The 14,488-nt window shown below is 46.3% G+C and overlaps 1 protein-coding gene across 1 annotated transcript in view; it reads right to left on the bottom strand.

The window, feature by feature from the left end:
- The window catches only part of C25H14orf132 (chromosome 25 C14orf132 homolog), a 42,552-nt gene extending 28,638 nt beyond the window's left edge, over positions 1–13,914 (bottom strand). The window contains exon 1 of the mRNA XM_049828817.1: positions 13,734–13,914. Within this exon, the coding sequence (XP_049684774.1) occupies positions 13,734–13,760 (27 nt within the window). The 5' untranslated portion in view covers positions 13,761–13,914. The remainder of the gene's footprint in view (positions 1–13,733) is intronic.
- Positions 13,915–14,488: the final 574 nt, after the last annotated feature.

Below are 14,488 nucleotides of genomic sequence, written 5' to 3'. Positions count from 1 at the left end.
TACCACCACACAGAGCCATGACAATAGAGGGTCAAATGGTGGCAGAGATATTCGAGCACTACCACGTGCTGCTGTCACTCGGGAATTAGGCATTAATCAGCATGTTAAAGCAAGGTGGCAGCAGCAGAGATGAAGCCTCCCAAAATGAGAGCAAAGAAGCATGAGACATTTCATTACAGCTCTGAGGTCATGTCCCTGAAAACATTGTCCATGTTAAGTTTGTAAGTACACACAATCACACCGTTTCCTACATACTTCAGAAACAGACCAATAGGTGAGATCCTAAGGGACCAGTAAGTCCCAGTTAGGAACACCAACCACAGCCTTTGCAGCAGCCACTGTACTGGAGTACATCTCCAAGAGCCAGCTGCTAAGGGGCTGATTACCAATGATCTGACCGTGTAACCAATCTGCTACACTCAAGGGATGATTGCTCTCATCTCCAAGACATCTACAGCTCCAGCCACGAGATGCTTGTTCTGTGCAGTCCCCTCTGTAGCTTTGAAGGAGCAGGAAAGCAGAGATAGAAGGACAATCAGAATGCAACACCCATGTCCCCAAATACTGTGTCTGTGTGGGTTATTAGGGGCTCATCCTCCTTCTGTTTGTCTGGGATTGTCCCACTTCAGCCCCAAAAACAGACCACAGATTTTAATCCTGTCAACTTTCCTGACTTACTGCTTTGTTTACAAATGGTCTACTGCCAGCTATCATTTGACTTTATTAAAGATTTAGTGACTAAATACAATCACTTTCATGCCCACATTTCTGGGGATGCAATGCTGGAAGATATGATCTCAAGCATTTGTTTCTTGGCTAGCTAAGAGAAAATGTTTATATTTTCAATCCCCCCCCCCCCCCCCAGTGTTTTCAAACAAAACAGGAAAGCTATCTCTAATTGTTATTTTTTTAAACATTTGCCCAACTGTGAATTCACTCAGCCTTTTTTTTACAGTAAATATCACTCGCTTGCATGCAAGATAATTACTCATCGCTGCAGAGCAGGTAATAAAATCAGGGAATAAAATGGCAGCAGCAGACAAGAATTAGTATGTTCCTGCATTTAGAGAGCCACATCCCATCTCAGTACAACTTTACTCAGAGGAGAAACGTATGCTTTCACTGGGTAAGGATGTGACCTTTACCTTAACTCTTATATTAAATTTACAGAAACAGAGGGAATCCCTCCGGTCAAGCACTAGGTCGCAGACCACACAGAAAGTGCCGACAGAGCTGTTTTCCTTGTGCCTTGATATTTTTCAAGTGACTGATTTTAAAAATAAATTGCTAACCATGCAACTGCATGAATACTGTGTTTGTTTATTCTCACCTCAAGTGACTGAGAAGCTGTAAATAGGTGTGACAGCTCCAGCATCTCCTCTGTTGTCACTGCTCTGCTCCCCCTGCGAGACAGGCAGGAACGAGATGGCCACTAGGAATGACAGGAGCATAGTAAGATCCTCAGGCAAAGAGTTATACATGAGTTGTATCACTCTTAAACCAACACTGGGGTTTCTGTCAAAATCAGCACTCAGAGAGATGCTGCTCATTTTTGGAGAAGAGCACACCCTACTCTGCCACCTGGTACAGAGTCTGACAGTCCTAGTTTTCCAAACTTCAATAAGATCACCTGCTAGATTCATTTTGAAGGAAATGACCTCATAGTTAAGAAAATAAAATAAAATCTTAGAGCTTGATAGTAATGAATCCAGTACCAAAAGACAAGGCTGTAAGCTTAAAGCTGTAAAAAACCCTTCATCAATATCCAGAAGAACTCAAGGGATGCTGCGAATATTACCCACTGGGCCACCTGACTGCGCACACACAGCGTAAGAAGGATTTGCTGATTTGCCTCTGCAACTCATGGCCAGTTTAACCTTCCCCACTGGGGAAGCGCCAAACTGGGAGTCAATTCTCACCAAGACCCTTATCTCCTCCATGGCATCACAGGGAATTCCTGCCTCCCTCTCTGTATCCTTTATTTGCAGGTGAAACTTTACACTATTCATAAGTAGTTTTGAAGTTTACGAGAATGAAGATCACATTAGAAGTTGAACTGAGTAAGTGGTAAGTCACTGCTGGATGTAGCAGTTGGACAACAACACTGAAATACAGCAGTAGCCTGGAGCCACCCATAGGTGACAGACACAGCCATGCTGTCTTTGGTTGCCACCCCAAGCACGCACGCCCATGCTGGCCCAGCCTGGACACGCAGCAGCTTGCAGCTACAGTCCTCTCCTGCCTGGTCACACCACAGTCCTGCAGGACAGAGTGCAGGCACCACAGACAATCCCAGTGCTTGGGTGCGATGTCTCGGTCACGTCTCACCCAAATTGACAGTATACGCCCAGCCACTGCTTATACTGCAGGGTTCCAGAGATCTCTAGAATAAGTATGGAGATGCACCCATACCCTAAATGTTACATATTTCTGTAAAAAAAAAAAAAGATACCATGGATGTGGTAGAGTCCAGCTGAATTACCCTCATAGCCTATGTGCTGTACAAGGTACAGAATACTTTTTTTTTTATTTAGAAAAGCTAACACTAAAAAATTATTGAATCTGTTTGTATCAATGAATTTATACTCTCGCTTAGGCAAGGCTAAGCTTATAGCATAAACTATATGGTTAGTTTTCTAATGGCAAAGATCAGGTGGCAAGACAAGACCAACTTTTATTTCAGAAGACACCCTCCTAATTCCATTTATCCTCTTCTAGAGCCGAATTTAAGACTTTTAATAACTGTTGGCTTTGCAGTTCTAGAAACAGTGAGCTGGCCAGCATTCACTACATCAATTCAAATGATACCATGCTGCATGCTCAAGGAAGACAGAGTTTGGCCAAAACTACCTTTGCTAGCTGTCTCCCATTTCCCTTCACTTCCTTAGCATTCCCTGTGGCATACGCTGGCACCCAAAGGCTTTAAGGAACAGCAAGGGCTTGCTATCATGGCAGCCTAGACAGCAGCTCACATCAGCATGTTGTCTTCTGCCTTCTCCATACCCTCCTTTTCTGCCAGTTATGTATTGCCCAGACCAGAGGTCAGGAGACAAATATTTTCGAGGCAGGATTGTTTATTTACTCATCCAAATGCTCATCTTTAAAGCACCATTAAGGGTATTAAGTAGACAAAAGCGATAAGCAAGAGATGTACCATGAAAACCACCCATGCTGAAAACTACAGCTGAATGAGTAAAGAAGGTTACCTGTGCAAGCATAAAGCACAGTTGTAAGAGAAGTCAGGAGGTACATACCTCTTCTCACACTTCATAGGATTACAGGAGAAACGAGTTGCAAAACTACCTTGGAGAACAAGGGAGAGCGAGCACAGCAATTCAATTTCTTCTGCTTCTGTTTCATGTCCGTGAGAAATGCCAGAGAACACACCAGGAGAATAAAACATCTGCCACCCTGACAACAAATTAGTGCAGGATTTCACCGCCTTACCCATCTGCACAGTTTCACAGCATGCTCAATCAGATGGCTCAGAGACCAACACGGAATGAACCATTTCACAGCCTGGATCCTATTACAGGACAACAACCATTTGCCACGCCTTAACGTTAATAACCACGTATTCGACACAGTTTTCCTCCAGATCTCGGGGCGGGGTGGGGGGGAGGAATATCGTGGGACAGACAAAGAGAGAGGAGTGTTTGTGAATGCATTTTCAATATTTTTCTCCCAAGTGACTGCTGGGCTCCTCATCTAGACAAGAGAATGCAGAACTTTCAGATTGAGGTTGTAAACTGCTCTGCTCCAGCTGGAGAACAACCAAAACACGAAACTGGGCAGAGAGGGTGACATTTCCAGTCCTGGGGGTTTAGATTCTACATCTAGCACCACTCAATTTTCACTAACCTGCAGCCCAGTAAAGACTATGCAGACATACTAACATGCTTCTGTCTTTAGTAAGACAACTGAAAGTTTCTGCTGTGCCGCTTACACCTTCAGCGACTGTAGCATTTTAGTTTGCTGCTCTGTTCCACCTGCATCTCCTGTCCCCAAACAGAAGAAACGTTTGCACTTTGCCCCCCTTCTTCCAGATCTAAGCTTAAATCTCTGTATTATTTGGACTTGAGCTGGTGCAATAATAGCTGCTGAAATAGTTTACAAAAGGTAAGGATGAAGGATACAAGAGACGTAGAAAGAAGATACCCAAAAAGGACATCATGCCTGAGTTGGAAGGGAAACAGTTTATACATGCATACAAGAGAAAAGCTGGGGGGAGACAACCACTGAAAAAAGTCCATAAAAACTTACATGGTGCATCAAGGAGCATAAGGCAGAAAGACAAAAGCAGTAACCCAACTTGTTTCAAGTGGAGCTCACTTTTAAAGAAAAGGAATTAGGATACCTCAAAAGGCTTTGTCACTTATTGCAGACTATCAAGGCACTTAATGATAGAATTCATTTAAACAGAGGTTTGGTTCAGAGGATTACTCACACACTTTAAGCATACACTTAATTGGGGGCTGAGAGAATTTAAGTGTGATCAGCTGCTCCAAGTCCTTGGGTTCAGCTGCACTTTCAGAAGTCCTTTAAAACTTTACCTTTAATACTTTTGCTTCCTCATCAGTTTGACTGTTACTTTTTCTCTCTGAACATACACCTCAACATGCATCAGCTGAAGCAACGTGGTTGTCCTTTCTCCTTCCATGTAGCGACTCTGTGGGGCTGGTAGCTTTTATCAGTCGCAGAACCCAGCACACCTTCCCACATCTTGCAAATGCTCATCCGGTTGTTTTGGCAGGAAAAAAAAAAGCCACATTGGAAGTCGATGGAAGTTTGGTTTTGTCTCAGCCATGCATGGCTCACTCCTAGACTGTTCCCCTTTTCCTAACATTTGAAAGGCTTACAAGCAAAATTACAACAAACACAACCAGCTGAGGTTAAAAGCTTTCTTTTTAATTATTTTTTAAAACATTTCCAAACTGGAGATAATCTCTTTGCAAAACAAAAGAAATTGGCCCTCTATGCAACAGCTTGCTGCAAGGAGGTGCTGAGCTTTTCTGAGGCGACTGTTAACATTAACGTTTTCTAATTAGCTGCTGCTTGGCAGGTTTTGGTTCTGGCAGCTACAAGGAGTGTGGAATTCAGCTTTCAGAACAGAAAGACTGAAGATTCAGCCGAAGACTACGTGTCACTTCAAACAGCCAGTGCTGTGAGACAGACCTGAAAGCATTGTGTGGGTGTGCGAGCCAGCGAGAGAAAGGGTGGGTAGCGACTACCGCTAACGGCATCAGTTCTGGCTGTCACGTACACACCACATGGTCATATTTGCAGGGAGAGCTCTTCCACCCTGTGTTGCCCCTGCTCCCTGTAATCCTTCCGAAACTGCAGAGCGTACACTCAGCAAGTGGCCAGCGCTCCTGGTCCTGGCGTCGCAGCTGGCCGTGGGTTTTTCTCCTATTCAGTGCTCAATGGAGGGACAGGTATAGTTCACTGCAGCACCAGAGAGGACAGGAGAGCACACCCTGGCCGCTCAGCACCTTCAAAATAGATGGCAAGCTGTTCACACACTTAACTTTGACCCTTTTTGTTCCAAAGTGCTAACAACTTGCATATGCAATGTCAGGATCATGTCTGCCAAAAGCATCCACTGCGTTTATCCTGCTGTTACTCCATGGAAATGGAGCGACTCCTAATGTATCCACAAAAAGTAGATCAAGCCACTGATGGGTGACATGACTATCATCAGGTTACAACCAATTTTGAAGGACCTTCCTTTCACACTTGAGCATGTATCTGCTGGAAAAAATTGCTTAAAACCACAACAGAGAGCCATCACTATTTCAAAAGACACCTTTAAAATCATCCCCCCTGTCAACAGTGAAGGGGTTAACATTAATCCCGTTTAGGATACTACACTCATCAAACCAAGAAGCCTGCCAAAACAACAGACAGAGGACTCCAACAGACCTCACTGGCGTAGGCAGACAGTGCAGTTCATGACAGAAAATACCTTCAAGGAAAGTAAGTCCCAGCAGACAGACGTAGCAAGCTAACAGAGCTGGTCACTGCTGAATTTACTTGGGTTGCTGTTCTAACTTTCTTCTTTCCACATCACTGCACTTCATTTGAATGCTCTAATGTTTTCTTTGATCAAGGATTTAATTTGATGGTGTACCAACAGTCACCAAAGCACCATGCTGCTTTACTAAGTCCCATGCAACCCTTCGAATCATTTGGAGTTTTTTGGCTTTTGCCCGGTATGGGAATAAGGTTAGGAAAGTGGTGAAACTAGCTTCCTAATGGACAGCATCCATCCCACTTCAAACAAAACTTAAACCAGGACCTCCACCTCCATGTTTACAACTCATCGACGAATTGAGAAAATCAGCTCAGATTAGGCAACAACAAGCTTTAAAAAAGCCCCAAACAACCCAGTACCATTGGGCTATCCAGTTGCTACCCAGCAACTCAGTTCTCATCTACTCTGCCAAGACCATTTCTGCTCAGTATACAACAGTCCTGGGCTCTTACTGCTAAAGAAATACCAGGCACCTGAATGAGTAAGATGTTTGGCATGAATATAGTGCTGCTTCAGTCTTCATTCCTCTTACCTTCCATTTGTAGCTATTTTCTGTGTACAACAGGACCACAGCTGTTGCTACCATCAACTGTGTTGTGAAAGGCTCCCACTTTATCTTTGTAAAGCATGTGAATGTGTCCATTTGCAGTGATCTTAAAAACCTCCCTTCCACATTCAACAAAGATGGAAATACGTGTGATCTGGTCCCTTTGTGAACTCTTTAGCCTATATCTGCTGAAAATCACGTAATTGAGTAAAAAAAAAAAAAAAAAAAAAGGCACTTCACAGAATTAGTCTCACAGTTAATCAGCATGAGACACAAAGAATTATTTCCACTATCTTCTAACCTTCCCTGTGCAAGGGTGCACATAACTAGACTTCACAAACACATGCATCACATGAGCCACATCCTACTCTCCCTTCCCTACCACCCCCCTCCTACCACATCCTCCTCTTCTAACATCCAGCAGCTCCTATGAGAAACTGGTGATCCTATTAATTGATGGAAATACAGTCACTCCAAAACACATAGTCTCAGCCTTCCCTGGATTAATAATCTGACCAATGTAGGTTTCCTCTTGCTCTTCCAGGACATTTTCCTATGAATTGCAAAGCATTCTCACCCCAACTGTGCCAGGCTTTGAGATATTTCATTTTAAGCAAGTGGACAGTCCTGCTGATGTTACTGCAACAATATACATGTGCTCCAAATGCAGTAAGTGCTTGAAGTGTTTTGCTGGATTGGAATCACTGCTTTTAGCATCTTTGACAGCAATTACAAACACAGTCCTGGAACAACAGCCTCCTCCAAAGTGCAGTAACAACACTTTATAAAACCAGTATGCCCAAATCTCTGCAGAATTTTCAAAAGCTTTGCTGGAACAGAAATTTCTGCCATACAAGACTTGGAAATGCGGCCCTCAGTGTTACTGCAGTGGTAAGAAAAGTGCAGGGATTCCTTGTGTTCCCCTCCCTAATAAAAATCTAATGCAGTTGCGCCAAGCAGCTAGCAGAAAGACTTCTCCAGAAAATGATTCTCACCTCAACTGCTGGCAACATCCTGGATGAGGACACCACTGATTTCTGCACACAGAACAGGATTTTGGCAACATCTGGATTATGCAGCTGGTCCCTGTGGCTGTGCCATACCACAGCGAGGCATCAGGATTTAATCCTGAACTTTGAGCATCTGAGACATCCTCAGTTAAATTCAGATATGCTCTTTCAGCTTCCTGACGCTTTGATTCTAATTATTATAGGTCAAGAAGTTCTGAAGGAATCAAAGAATGCTGGAGAAAATGACTTTCAACCTTTGGAAGAAAGCTAAGCTGGTGGAATAATGGACAGTGCCCTGTTATGCTGTACGTAAGTGAGCACTGAAATGGTCATGTAAGAGAATGGCTACATCCTCCTCGCTAACATTATTAATGTTGGATGTGATGGATCAAAAAGGTTTTGTCTTAGGTCTTAGATTATAATCAAGGCAGCTTTCGACAAGGAGAGGTTCATGCATCTTTAAATCTTGATTCTCCATGTGGTTTGTTTTAGAGCTTATTTTTTGGCAATCACAATTTTAAAGAAAAAATGTAGAACAAATCAGTTGTAAGCTTACCAGCAATGTCAGAGCTTCCAAACAGCCACCCCATTCAGCACTATCATGCATAGATTCTCCAAGTACAAACATGACCAAAAAGTCTGTCTCTCTCTGGAGGCAGGCAGTGAATTCAGCTTTCTCGGCACATATATGGTACACACAGGCACAGACACAAGCTCACATTGAGCAAGTAGTCTGGATTCTGTTTTAAACTGGTGGGAATAACCTACCAAAACCAAAAATCTAAACCCTCTTGTTTCTAATACCTTCAGATTAGCTTGCTGCAGAAAGAGCATACAGCTAATAAAGGCTTTGAATCCCTCTTGACCCCTGAGATGGAGAATACATAAACAAAAACTGGGAAAACAGAAGCAGGATTATCGTGCACTCTGGCTCCTCTGTGCTGATACAACAGAGTACAGCGGATCCTAATTGTGCATCTTCTAGCATGCAGAAATCTCATTAGAAAGGAATTAAAGGATACTGCACCTATGTCTGGGACTTCTGGAACTGCAGCATCTCTGTTAAGGTGGCTGGGTGTCCAAAAATGCCAAGCACACCCTTTGTGCCCACACCAGCTTTGCAGCATAGACACGGGCAGTCTGTGTCTTCTCGAAAATATGAGTATTAAGTTGAACATGTCCTAAATGAACTCAGTTTACTCTGTGTATTCCAGTGCTTTCCAGAAGTTACATAGCTCAATAACATATGTTTCATGTGGAGGCGTGGCAGCCTTGGACTTGTTATTCTGACACAGTTACAGGTAGCTATAGGGTTTTTTTCAAGGTACACCAAAGACCGCCATCGTCCTTTGAGGAAAGTGACCTGAACTACTACTGCCAATGCGATGAAAGGCTCAAAGTAACCTGAACGATCACTGATCAGACCTGAAATCCCGGAAGAGTAATACAGAACACAAAACCAATGAAATTTAAATCATCTTTATTATTTAAATGGTTTTACTTTCTGTACCAATCTTGTTCATTCGTTTCTCTAGCTCCTGAAGCATGTCATGGGGGGTTTTTAATTAAAAAAAAAATCCTCAGCACTACAATAGAAACTTAAGATTACAAAAATACAACTTTTAATCATTGAAACTAAACACAAAGAATTCAACTTACTGTATTTCAAATCCTCAGAAGTTGTTTACAAAGAGCTTTTGAACATGGAGAATCAACAGATAATTCATACATAAACTATATATGACTGAGACCAAAAAAAATCCATGGAAATGGCCATGGTCCCAAGGTTCTTAACTAGCATTTCCCTGTTCTATATGTAAAAGAAGAAAAGATCATTTATCTGACAATTAAAATAGTATTTTTACTGTATGGAGATATACCCGACCATAAAAATATTGCAAATTAAAGAAATCCATTCCTCATTTTCAATATGAAACAAAAATTACAGAAATCACTTAAGGAAAAGTTAAATTGCAAACATAAATCTTGAAAAACACATAACTGGCATTATTGACTGCAAGTGCTGTTCAGTTCATATCGATTTGTATCATACTGAAGACCATGACATCATTTTTTTCTTCTCTAGCTTCCAGTTTTTCCCCACTATGCGCCTCTATTTTTTCAAGTTGAATACACGTTTCAACCCTGCTCCCATTAATCCAGATGCAATTTTCATTGTTACAGTTTTTTCCATCAGAAACGCTTTAGCTGGTTGTTAAACGGATATTAATTTTAGTGTGTCAGAGGAGGGGAGGGGGGCAGCTCACCACTGGCTGGCTGACTGCAAACCCCTGACCCCTGCTGAAAAGCACCGCGTGCTCTTAGCTTGGACCCAGTGCTCCACACCCCCCAAACCCAGGCTTTTACACTGGAAGCAAAAGTCTCTAGCTATAAGAGGCTATTTCTGAGGTTACCTAGACTACAAGAGCACTCTGAAATCGCTGAACAACACACACAAATGAGCCAGTCATACAGCTCAGCAGTGGCTGAACATCTTTGGCATAGCATCTTGAGGTGTACAGGATTACTATAATTAAAATATGGATTTAAAATGAAAAAAGGTACTAGCTAATTGGCTTTGACTAGGTGCAAGTAATGCTTATTAGCAAAACTGACCTTAACCAAAATCAATTAGAGCACCCGCAGAACAGCGGACACCCAAGCCTGCACGACTGACTACTGACAAACACACAGATGCAAAAAGGTTTACTTTAACAACGGATTTAATTGTTATGGTCAAAAGCTGTTCTTCATAACATAGCTATCGATGTACTACAGCTGAGATGTTCAGATGTGGTTGCTTAAGCTGGGCATCTAAATGCTCATGCTGCATCTACACTGCACAGATTTGTTAGCATTACTACCTGACAGTCTCCTGTTCTCCTTTCTATAGCATCAAATATATCATTCAAAGGGGCGTTTCATTTATCTTTCTGCTGGCACGTGAAACGGCTTCAGGGCCTCCAAGGCACAAACCATCTCATAGACATCTTAAAAAGGAGGGGAGGTGGTGAATATGAAAGCTGCAGTTTACTCGTATAGTTTTGTATACCCAATGCTTCTAGAAAGTAGGGTTCCTCATATTCAGGTGTCAATACAGTTATCCAGGTGTGCAGACTCTCACCCACTGAACATTTTAGCAAAGGCACCAAAACACTGCTTCAAAGACACTGTTAACTATTGCATTACCTGGCCTTACACTTTCACCTTGTGCACTTTAGAGGAGGCCAGATTCTAAGCCACCATAATACACTATAGTATTACTGAGGTGGAAAGTGTTAATGTAACTTGCACACACCTTCTGTCTCTGTGTGTGCGTCAGAGAGGCTCTAAGGTACAGATCACCTGCGGTGTCTCACAAGACATCGAGCAAAGCCAACTTCGGTCCACAATGCGTGGTGCAAAGTTGTGGTAAGAATAATACACAAAAACAACTTATAGGAACATAAATAGTCTACAGTACCCTGTAGAAACTAAATTAACTTGAGAGGTAACCATTGCTTTTATGCCATCAAGCATCTCAGTTTAGGCATTACCTATTTTCATATAAAGTATTAATGTACCGGGTATTCATCAGGTAAAATGCAATCTCCGTTGTAGGTCACGAGGATGTTAATGAGAGTGATAGCAGAGCATCTTTAAAAGCAGTTATGAGCAGGGAATGCAGGTCAATAATTCTCTTCTGTTCTCAGATATCCCTTATTGAAAGACATCTCAATGGACCACACCACTAGAGATGCCACAGAGATGATTCAAAAAAAAAGCCAAAAAGGTACAGCAGGGAAAAGAAAGCAATACCTAAATTACAGAAGTGACACTCTGGGGCTTAAATGCCACTGTGGTGACAGGAATGGAAAGGGTTGCCTGGTTCAGATAGAAAGGTACAAAACGCCTGTGACAGGGGACTAACAGAGGTAAGCGTAGCATCTGCTGTACACAGTGACCTAACAACTGGATTCAGTTCCTTCAGTAGAAGAGGAGCCCAAGAAATCCTCTCCTACAGCTCATAAAAGGTTAATTACACAAATACCCCCCGGAGGACTCCCCCGTGTTCCCCGTGACACAGGTGCTGTGCAGACCCAGTGAGCCCCTTGCCCCTGCTGGGAGAGACACCCAGGAGCCCCGACTGTGCCTCCCGCCTTCCCCTCACCACCCAAAGGGCTTCCTGGCAGACACAGCTCCAAGGTAGTCCATCCTTTCTTCCCGAGGCGCACTGGGCCACAGGAAGGATCGTGTGTAACTGCACCCCAGTCTTCTTGCAGCTTGTCCCTATCCCCATGCTGCTGAATGGTGTCCAGAGAGGGACGGGGGGACGAAACGCGGTGAAGGCTTCTACCTCTTCTGCCTCAGGGACAGCAGTTCTGCACCCATGTCGGCAAGGGCGAACCTCACTCCACAGGTAGCTTTCCCTGCTGCGGGGTTTTAACATACATACTTGTCTTCCTTAAAAAGATGCTGCCCGAGGAAGTCGGATTCCCCAAATTCACCAAAATAACACTGAAAAAAATTACTCCTTGGCACTTGTTGTGACAAAGGAAAATGATAAACCAACCCCAGAGGATCAGGAAGAAAAGCACGTAATTCACTGTCAATTGTTGCATTAGTAACCTTAGTAAGTGTAAGACATATTTGCACAGGGAACTTTTCTGAAAGGACTAAAGCACCCATCTTAGTGACTCTGCCAGTGCACAGAATTAGGGTGGAAGATATGTGGAATATGGGACAGCAAGAATAAGGGAGAGCATAGAAGGGGAAAGGGCAGCACTAGTCCCAGCTTCAGCACACACCAACTGCATCTCTGCTTCTGTGCAACAGGGGCATCCCACTTCAGCCCAGTGCTTAGGGAGCAAAAGATGGTCACAGGGAGCTCAGTGATTGTGCTGAGGACTGTAGGAAAATGATTTGACACATACAAAATTTCCTTTGAATACTCCAGTTCCCAGGAAGACCTCAAATGGGTAGAAATGATGCTCTCCTCCTCCCCATTGTGGTTTTCCTTAAAAAAAAATTCTTCTTAGAAATACCTCCAAATGGAAGAGATTCTTGGACATCCCACTGCCACCTTTGGAAAGGCAGAGCCTGACCCCCCCTCACAGGCAGCCTTTAGGAAGGGAACACGACAAAACAGCCATTGCATTAATGAAACAGAACAATGCAGCAAGGGTCAGACTTGGTTTCCACCAACCACCTCCAGCTGAAGTCGGTGCTCAGGCAGCAACAGTGTGGAAGGGCCTCCCTGGCCCTTAACTCCACCTCTAAGCAGTGGGTGACATTTTCTGGCAAAAGCTCAGACACGGATCCAAATCATTCTTGAAAAAACCCAATTACATACATACAGTTAGGTATCTGCAGGAATAGAAGAAATTATCCTGGAAAATATGAAGTGGATGTTCAGTAAGCGTGACTTTTTTCCTGAAGCACAGCACTGTTTGACTGTTTAAAAACCTAATTCACCGGGATTCACCAAGACGATTTTTGGCTTTGGGTGGCTTATAGCCATTCCGTACGTCTCAGTACATTCAGCATCAGCACCCCGAACACCGACACCCGCGATCATGCCTCGAGCTGAGATCCAGAACTTGGCTGCAATTTAAACAATTCGCTCGCGCAAACGGAAGAGTACTTCCATCTACGCCGAGCCAGATTCCGTGCGCAAAGACGCACTTCACAAAAACACAGCTGCGCGTACACACGCGGTACGGAGGGGAGGAGAAGACCCGAAAAAGCACATCTCCGACTCCGATTCACAGCCCGCCTTCGCGGGAAGGGGAGCCGTCGCCTCCCGCGGGCCCCCCCCCGGCCCGCAGGCGGTGCGACCGCAGCACGGACAGCCAGCCGGGCAAGCCGGGGCGAGCGGGCGGCGGCCGGGGCGAGCGGGCGGCGGCCGGGCTGGCGCCCCGGGGCCCGGCGCCAACAGGTGCTGCGCCCCGACCCGCGCCCGGCAACTCCTCCCGCCGCCGCCTCGCCGCCCGTTCCAGCGGGTCGGCTTTCCCTCGGCTCTCCTCTTCCTTCCGCCCTCGCCCCCTCCCCACGCCGCGGCGCCGCCCGGGTCGGCCGCCGCAACTTCGGAGCGGGGAGGACGCGAGCGGAAAACGAGAAGAGGGGACGCGCCGCCCCGCCCCGTCCCGTCGGCGCGCCCTACCTGCGCGGCCATGAAGGAGAGGTCCATGGTGCTGCCGCTGGAGCTGCCGGCGGAGCTGGCGGAGGTGCTGAGGCTGCCGCTGCCGCCGCCGCCGCTGCTGCTGCCGGGGGCGGGCGGGGCGCGGGGGCGCGGCGCGGGCGCCGCCTCCCCCAGCAGCGGCGGGCGCGGCCGCGGCAGCGGCGCCGACACCGGCACCAGTTCCAGCTCCGGCGGCTGCCGGCGCGGCCCGGCGCGGCGCGGCGCGGCGCGGCGGGCGGCTCCGCCAGGGGGCGGCGGCGGCGGCGGCGGCGGCGGCGGCGACCCGGCCCCCGCGCTGGGCTGGGCCTGGGTCCGCCCCCGCGGTGGCGGCGGGGGGCCGAGGGGCCGGGGCCAGCCGCGGGGAGCGGGCGGCCTGCGGCGCCTGCGGGACGGCCCCTCGCCCGCGGCGCACCCGGCACCGCTCTGCCCGCCGGCCGGCATCGCCCTCCGGGGCCAGAGCGGCCTGGGATCGGCCCCGGGCCGGGTCTGGCCCGAGCTGAAACAAAGCTTTCCGGTTCCCTGAGGCAAACAGGGGCTGGAGCTGGCGTCGAAGGGCTCCGCGGCCGCCCCGTGTCGTGCTTGGTAGCCCACTGGCAATAGGCAAGCCTGGATGCTCAGGCAGAAGGAGGTCGTGGTCGCGGCAGCGGGAGGGGAGGCCCCGGAGCGGGTCGTGCAGGTCGGGAGCCGACGATGGGCGAGGGCTGAAGAGCAAAGGGATAAACAACTAACATCCTACG

This window comes from Accipiter gentilis, chromosome 25, assembly GCF_929443795.1.
Source record: "Accipiter gentilis chromosome 25, bAccGen1.1, whole genome shotgun sequence".
Taxonomy (NCBI): Eukaryota; Metazoa; Chordata; class Aves; order Accipitriformes; family Accipitridae; genus Astur; species Astur gentilis.
This window is presented reverse-complemented; position numbering and strand designations above follow the sequence as displayed.